The 8,566-nt window shown below is 37.1% G+C and overlaps 1 protein-coding gene across 2 annotated transcripts in view; it reads left to right on the forward strand.

The window, feature by feature from the left end:
- ubl3b (ubiquitin-like 3b) overlaps positions 1 to 5,626 on the forward strand; it is a 10,307-nt gene extending 4,681 nt beyond the window's left edge. For both annotated transcript variants that reach the window (XM_015036323.1, XM_015036324.1), the window contains exons 3-6: positions 1,939 to 2,047; positions 3,304 to 3,390; positions 4,722 to 4,799; positions 4,987 to 5,626. In XM_015036323.1, coding sequence (XP_014891809.1) covers positions 1,939 to 2,047; positions 3,304 to 3,390; positions 4,722 to 4,799; positions 4,987 to 5,039 — 327 coding nt within the window. In that variant the 3' untranslated portion in view covers positions 5,040 to 5,626. The remainder of the gene's footprint in view (positions 1 to 1,938; positions 2,048 to 3,303; positions 3,391 to 4,721; positions 4,800 to 4,986) is intronic.
- Positions 5,627 to 8,566: the final 2,940 nt, after the last annotated feature.

An 8,566-nucleotide genomic window follows, 5' to 3' on the forward strand; every position in this document is an offset into this window, starting at 1 on the left:
ATTATTCTTACGATTAATCGAGTAATCGGATTAAAAAAAATATAAAATGAAATATTGGTAAATCTGGCACAATACCGGTGTTACTATCAGATATCAATATCAGTCCAATTTTTCATATTTGAGCATCCCTACATCCCTAACAGTCAATTAGAAGCGTGTTTCGGTTGTAAAACATTTATTCGGATTAGAAAAACATTTCAGGAATTTGTGATGTATGCTGTTGCCATGGGCAACCAGGCAGGTTCAACTTTGTTTTTATTTCTCTGGGGATAAAAGTGAACAAAGCCTGTTGATGACGATGATGACACACACGTGCAACCAAACGGCGAGGTTATCCGGTTCACAGGGACCCTCAGAAGAGGGACGGGGGGAGACTGTGTGGGGGCGGTGGGTTGTGTTTGTAAACAGATCAGGAAGCGGGGTCGACCCCTTCCTCGCCCTGACGTCACACTCATTCAGTTAAGTCGCTTTGTTCTGCTTGCTGTGATTTATCAAAAGAAGAAAGTTTATAGACCGTCTGCTAATCAGTGGCAAATGTCAGGAAAGGCCTTCACCTGGGTCGCTCTCAATAACAAACGCTTTATAATAGATTCCTCTATCAATCCATTATAAAGCGGACTCATAAAGATGCAATTTTACCAGAAAAAAAAAAAATTAAATCAAAAGAAAAAAAAATTAATGAGGGAAGAAAATCTTAGATAGTTATCCAGATCATGTGGTTCGTTCTTCAAAATACCCTCATTACCTCAGTTGTTTCAGAGTTTTGCTATATTGACAATAATTTGTTGCTGATGTGTTAAAAGATGAAGTATTTCCTTATCTGTAAAACAGATACCAAATTATAACTTCACAACATGCTCAACATTCTTCATTTTGTTATTTTTTGTGTTGGAGGTCTCATAAAATTACTACCTTATTCTCATTACGACATTATTCTAGTTTTATTTCGACTTTACTGTAAAATTTTATTGCAATAATATTATTACTTTATTCTCACGATAAAAAAATAATCGTAGCTGGATGATATGGCTGAAAAACGTATCACGATATAAGCATTTATGGTTTCGCACAGTCTGAAACCTGAAACAGCTCCTGTGGCAGTTACTCTACAAGTTGTTGCTAGGTAACCAAAGAGTGAGTGAGTTGCTAGGTAACCAAAGAGTGAGTGAGTTCTGGGTTGAATTTCAGTGAAAATTCTCTATATAGAACATTGAATATTCTATCAGACGTATTATCTATTGATATTGATCACGTTTCTTTTCTAATAGATATTATTGATTTATTGTCCAGCCCTATCTGACCCCTATATTCTGTCATAGAGTTGACCAGAAGTCAAAGTCCAATTAAATACAAACTGTAAAACTCGCTTGTCAAACAAGATGGCTACCTTAGGCATGCTGACGTTACTCTGAACTATGGAAACCCAAAAATTAAATCTTCAAAAGCCAGAAATTTGATGAATCGATTCAGCCTCACTGTTACAAACCCTTCCCAACCAAACCAACTAGCAACCTTTGACTCCATGTTAAATTAATAACCCGGCGCTGTCTGGGACACCTGGGGTTATCGCATTAGCCTGACGGTCCGGAGCGGAGCAGCAGCACCCTGCCACCAAAGGGGCCGTGTTCTCCCTCCTAACCCCACCCTCATCTCTTGTTGTCTCTGGCACCAAGGGCTCACTTCACCGTAAGCCCCCTCCATACAAAGTCAGCCAGTCAAAGAGAGGAGATCTGCTGCAGATAAATCTAATTAGACTGGAATGCCCGTCTCCTCTGAGCCTTCGGAAGGTCACCTCATGCCAGAAGAGGTTAGAGGAAGTGCAGGAGTTTCAACACTGATAATTGGGAAGATTGTATCTGTGTGAACGCCGTTTGACTCGGATGGTACGAGTTCTGCTTTTGGACGCATTGAGATGTTTTCATTTGTTGTTTTTTTTAGGTGCATCTCCGCCTTATCCTGGTCAGCGGCAAAACACAAGACTTCACTTTCTCTCCAAACGACTCGGCCACAGACATCGCCAAGCATGTGTTTGACCACTGGCCTGCAGGTACGTTGTATGGATTCTATAATTTGAACATTTCTTTTATGTAAACCCTCAGTTATCCTCCTAATATTGCCTTACAAAATGTCAGTTTACTGAACCCTGTATATGTTTTTATATTATACTGTTGAAGAATAAGATGTGCATACATATTCTTGAAACAAAGTAAAAATAGTCTACATCAACTGTTAGAAGTAGATCAATTTTATCCAATAAGATGCAGGCGGTCAGTGAATGTGTCTTGAAGTACGTTTAATCTAAAGTGTGGGATATTGTAAATTATGTTGAACTTCACCAAATAATAAATCTAGTATATTCATCTAAACATTTCTATCTAGTATTATTTTACATTTCCACCACATGGGGCCAAAGTGTGACCCAGGGGCCATTTTTGGCCCTTGAAATTTTGATTGTTCACAAGTCAAGAGGGATAAAAATTTGGCCAACAAAATAAAAATCTACAGAAAACCCCAAATATTTTAAATTGTCTATCTTTTAATAGGGAAACAGTCTAAAACCTTTTTTATGTTTCCATTCTTTAAAGATGTATAAATGTAATAAAAATGTTGCTTATTATTGAGCAAATTAAACTAAAATCAAAGAAAAATCACATTTGCATTTTTAATTCAAGAAATGTTGAGTTGTTTAAATTTGCCAGTTTTGGCCCCAAGGGAAAAAAGTTTTTTTTAATTTTCCAGTTAATCCTAAATGTCAATAAACATTGTTAAACATTAATGTTTACAAGGCGATCGGTTACACTTTGTACTTCCATTTGGGTCTAATCTGCTTCTAAAAACAATTTTAAAAAATCCGGAATGGTAAGTCACATTCCTTGGTGCTGCGCCGTTACCTAGCAACCCCAGCCACACCCAGGCCGTTACTTAGCAACCCAAACGAAACTCAAGAACATTTGGTCAGCTTGTTTTATGGATCTATGCACTGTACAATAGCTGCTGGGAAAGACAAGTGTTTTGTTGCTGATTTACCATCCAGAAATCACTTACTGCATTTGTGTTGGTTGTGCAGGAGGCTCACTTTCTGCTTTTCAAAAATGTATAGTTGTAAAGCAGCACCTTGTTACCAGAAAAAAATAGATTAAAATTAGATATGGTCCCAAAATGTTGGAGATTTTATTTTTCATGCCATATTCGCACAGCCCTACATTCAATTTCTTGGTCAAAATACTCGCTCGTCTAATAATTGTGCGCACAGTGCAGAAGAAAAACATTTTACGATAAACTTTTTTCCTTTTTCTATGACAGGATGGGAGGAAGAGCAGGTGAGCAGTCCCAGTATACTGCGCCTCATTTTCCAGGGGCGCTTCCTTCATGGCAATGTTACGCTGGGAGGTGAGACCTTCTCTGATGCAACCCAATCACACCGGCAATCAATAAAACTGTATTTGTAGAGCCGTTTTCATACAGCCAAAGTGCTTAAGAGGTACAGAACAGAAGGAAATATGATCGAAAATTATCAAACTAAGCAAACAAATAATGTTTATCTAATGGAGAAAATAAAAATGGTTTGCACCAAATCTTTAGGAACATTTTTGGTGGCAGATTTTACTTTAAATTTGAGTTAAATGAAGGGACCTGCAGCTGCAGTAGCAGTCTTCCTTTATCTAAGCAGGTTGTGGTTTAAGACATTAACGGCTAAGCCTTGCCAAAGCGGTCTAAGGAGCGAATGAATGTGATCATCTGTTTTCTTTAAACTCATTAAGCAGTTGACCTTTCGACCCCGCTACTCTCCGCCTGATCTCCACCTGCGCTCACTGGCTTGAAGTCAAATGAACAGGTTGATTGTTGGCTTCAGTGGACTAAACACTCGTATGATTTACCAATCTATAACATTCAGGGTGTAACGTGATAAGATAAAGCAGAAATGTTTCCAATACAGTAAATATAAACTGCATCACAGCGCAAGATTATTGGCCCAGAAATTAGTTTTACTGATGATAAAACAACATTTAAAACAACATGGTTGAGAGAAATTGAGACAATGAGGTTATCATTTGTTATTTCTATTTTCAACAATTAGAAAATGAAAATGTGATAAGTTCATTTATATTAGAATCGGATTAAAAACATTTCATTCAGATGATTAATATTTTATGGAATGTAATGCAAGGTTTACAGAAACCTTGCATTTAATTTTATTTCTGTTTTAAGTGGATTTTATTTCTGATTTATTTATTGTTTTTGGATATTTAAAACATCTTCCATCTCTATTGTTAAGTGTTCTTTACAAAATTAAAGTTTCCTGATCTTTGACAGAACAAACTTGGGACAATTTATCGTCCAGCAAAATTTGTAATCACGACAGGACTACTTATGAATCCTTTTCTTTCCACCTTAAAATTATCCCTATGGCAACCCCTGCCATGCCCAGCTCTGTTACCTAGCAACCCAAGCCGAGCTCCAGCACATTTGGTCAGCTGTTTTTTCCACTGTATGCTCTCAATAATGGCTGCTGGAAAAGACAAGTGTTTTGTTGTTCACTTACCATCCAGAAACCACTTGCTACATTCTTGTTGGTTCTGCAGGAGGCTCCACTTCTGCTTTTCAAAGACTAGGCTCAAATCTCATTATTTAAGAATAATTTTGTGCAAAAAATGTAATGGACATGTTTTGAGAAACATAATTAATAAAACAGTTTACTGATGTTTGTTTCCTGTTTGAAGCTCTGAAACTGCCACCGGGACGAACGACTGTCATGCACTTGGTTGCAAGGGAGACTCTTCCCGAGCCCAACTCTCATGGTTAGTGTTGTCATAAAACCAAGAGTTTTCCTTCCAAGTTTTAATTTGTTGACTGGAATATTTAGTAAATATTTGCATGTTTGGAACAAACCAAGGCACAGATTCATTCCTCATCCTGTTTACGGCTGGAGTTTCTCATCGACTCAAGGTTTTAAATCTGCTTGTCTCTTCTGTCTTGTCTTTGTAGGTCAGAGGAACAGAGAAAAAACCACAGAAAGCAACTGCTGCCTCCTCTTGTAAAGCATCAGAAACCCCCTTCCCTCCTCCTCTACCCCAACATCGAGCAAACTAAACATAGCGCGCACCTAAACATGCACAAACTCCCTCACTTTTTTCTCCTGCTGCTCGCCTCTTCGCCTGCAGATATGGAAGAAATCGCAGGAAGTCCCGTTTCGGGGACGCTTTGGTTGAACTCTTGTCCGATCTGAGGCATTTTTTTTTCTGTTGTTTTTATTTGTGCCAATATACCCCTCCAACACAATTTTTACCATCTGCATTACTTCCTGTAGCCATTTCCTTTTAATTTTAAGATTTCACCAATACACGCTCTCTGCCACACATGAGGTGTTTTTAAAAAGCTGGCATTTTTAGTGTTAAAGACCTGGAAGCTCACAGCTTTTTAACGGACTTATAAAGGATTTTGTGGGCTTTAACCCTCCTCTACTATTTACATGGACAATTCCCCGGGTCCTGCTGCACTTAACCTGTCTAATTATGAAGTGTTTATTGGTTAATCTCCTCCTTCAACATGTTTATTTTTTTTTGTCTTTTGGTTTTTTTTTCTCTCATGTAGTAGAAAATTTGCCAGACATTTTCTGCAGAACTAACTGAACCGCCTGCGTTTGTTCGTTTCTGTCGGAGAAGCTTCGGCGAAGAGAAACTGTTTTGGATCCACGGATTCGTTTGGTATTTTGTTGTAATAATGGGAGGTGAGTAGAAAAGAAAGCGGAAAAAACAAGACGTGAGGGAGAGATGGTGTTAGTTTAATCCTCCTTCCAACCAATGGAGGCTCACAATGAGGCAGAATATTTAGTTTTTCCCCCGTGACGGGTGTTGGGAAGAACAGGAAAGAAGGACGGGTTTTCACCTCCCTTTCATTTTGGATGCCGTCTATATTTCATGTTTGCCTTTTATTGTGGAATTCATTAATATCATTAATAAGGAAATTTAAATATATCAATTTTTATCTTGTGTATAGGTATTTGTTGAGTTTGTGTGCGAGTCTGTCTGAGGGTGTGTGATGCACGTTGCATACTGTGTGAGGACTAGTGAGATTTTTATTTTGAAGTGGTGCACTGTGACAGGCTGCGGAAACCTTTCGATTCCTTCCATTGAGTGTCCTTTGGTTTGTGTTTTTGTCGATCAGTGTCACTGCTATGAAGTTTTAGCTCAGTATGAATAAATGTAAAAAAAAAACTAAAATGCAATGTCGTCAACATAAAAGCTTGTATTATAAATTAATAAATCTTTACATAAGGCAGATTCTTTGAGCTCAGATTCATTTTTTTTCCAGTTTTTGGGTTTTTAATTTTCAACACAGAAACGGTTTTATACCAGAAAACTTGCTAAGCTCAGGGCGCTTGGTAGTCATTCATCCAGCCTTCATATATTCATGTTTTTGAGTTAAAAATGCTTAAAGTTGACAGGAAATTTGAAAATATTACTTGATGGTTATGCATTTTTGGAAGACTAATATTCATACCTAAACACCAACTATTGAGTCTTAAAAAAGACAATTTAAACAACTAAGATGGTTAACAATGCTCAGCCTGGTGGGGGCACAAATCAAGCCTGGTGGCCCACCAGGCTTATAATTCAACGAAGGAAACCCAGCAGAAAATCATGCTGCAAATAGACTTGGGTTGGGTTCTTAGATAATTTCTAAAGATGTTAAATTGGTTCAACAATTTATAAAATTCTTCTATTCAAATGTGTATCACCCATTTTCTCACTTGTTCCTTCAAAAATTTTTTTACACATTTTGTTACATTAAAACTACGGATGAAATGATAAATTTGATTGTGATGAATTATTGAAATTATCTTCAAATTCAGTAATCGATTAATTGTGAACTGACTCAACAAAAAGTCATTTGCTGAAAAAAACATTCACAGCAACAATTGATTAAAAACTACAAAACATATTTGCAGTTTGCATTTAATATATAAACGCATAAGTTTCAGCCAAAAGTCAAGTTACAAAGTTTTAGCTTCACTTGTTTCAGATTTACTAAATGAATGTTATTACATTTAATTTTAAGCCATAAAATGTTTTCTTATTTAAAAAAGGAATGGGATTATTTTTTTAATGTATTTCTTGCATTAAAAAATGGTTGAATGGTTAAATGAAATGAATGAAAATGGTTAAATGGTTGAATGAAAAACCTGTTGTATGTGGCACTTTATCTGATTAATCAATTATGAGAATGATAAATAGATTGATTACTACAATAATAGTTACAGCCATGATTACAACTCCAAATTCCAGTTCATTTTATTGGGATTTTACATGGTAGACCAACACAATGTGGTGTATATTAGACTTTACAGCAGATTTTCAGAGGACGCCTCAGAAAGATGTAGGGAAGATAAATAAAAAAAACAAAACCAATTTAAGCATTCATGAATTTTTATTTAAATGTTTTTTGTTTGTTTTTATCAAGAGGAACGGACCAGAACTGTAGAAACTATCATTCCTCTATGACCATGTAAAAAAAAAACTAATGCTGCAAACTTAATCCAAAACTCTAGATCAGTTTCTGTTCAAACTGATTTTATTCAGTGAATATCCTCCTCAGATAGGTGGTGTATTGTCCTGTTTGGCCTGTAGGTGGCAGTGTCCCTCTGTTAGCCTAATGCGGGATCCTAAATAAGGTGTTTAAAAAATATTTTAAGCAGTTCGGAACTGGAAATAATAGCATGTTTATTAGAGCGTGGTATTTGGTGTTTTAACGTTTAGAGGCATAAAAACATTAATTTAGCAATTTGAGTGTCGCATGGAAAGCTGTCATCACTGCGTGCTGAGGAGTTAAAGTTTCCACCGAGCTGAACTTCAGCAGCTGTTTTCTGGTCTGCTGCTACTTAACTCTGGCAGAGATTCTCAACAATCCTCAAATCTCTCAACAAACGGCTCTTTCACAATGTAGCGAGGAGACGTTTACCACAGTTTCCACTTATCTGAAGTTGTTTTTCTGGGTGTTTCTGCAGAGAGTGACGGAGTCGGAGCAGGAGTTGACCACAGAGATCAGCTGCGTCCTAACGAGAGTCCAGGGAGGCGATTTGTTGAGCTGTCGGCTACCGAAACCCCCTACAGTTCCTGCAACCTCTGCAGGATGAATTACTTTCTGTGGCTGACATGACCCTAAGCGCGCATGCAGCCAGAGTCTGGACGAAATGAAGAGACTTCCTGATTTTTATTTAAAGGCCTCAGACCAGGGGTGGCTAAAATACGGCCCAGGGGCCAATTGTGGCCCTTGGATTGATTTTGTGTGGCCCTTGACTGAATGGTTGAAGTTTGACCCTGCAACACTTTTTGTAATTTCCATCAAGAGTTCATATCTTCTTAAGCAGAAAATATGAAGTACAGCACAAATAAATTTTCTTTTATTTTATTTCCATCTCATAATAAGTCTTGCCAGTTTTTATTCAAAAACAAACTTTGCTACGTCCATCCATTTTATTTGGCTAAATAAAGCAAAGTTTGTGAAAGAAACGTATCTTCAATAACTCTGAAAAATCTAAATTAATGAGTTACAACAACATTTAATT

The sequence above is a fragment of the Poecilia latipinna genome, unplaced genomic scaffold (assembly GCF_001443285.1).
Source record: "Poecilia latipinna isolate Pla-1442-1.1 unplaced genomic scaffold, P_latipinna-1.0 Scaffold364, whole genome shotgun sequence".
In the NCBI taxonomy this organism is placed as follows: domain Eukaryota; kingdom Metazoa; phylum Chordata; class Actinopteri; order Cyprinodontiformes; family Poeciliidae; genus Poecilia; species Poecilia latipinna.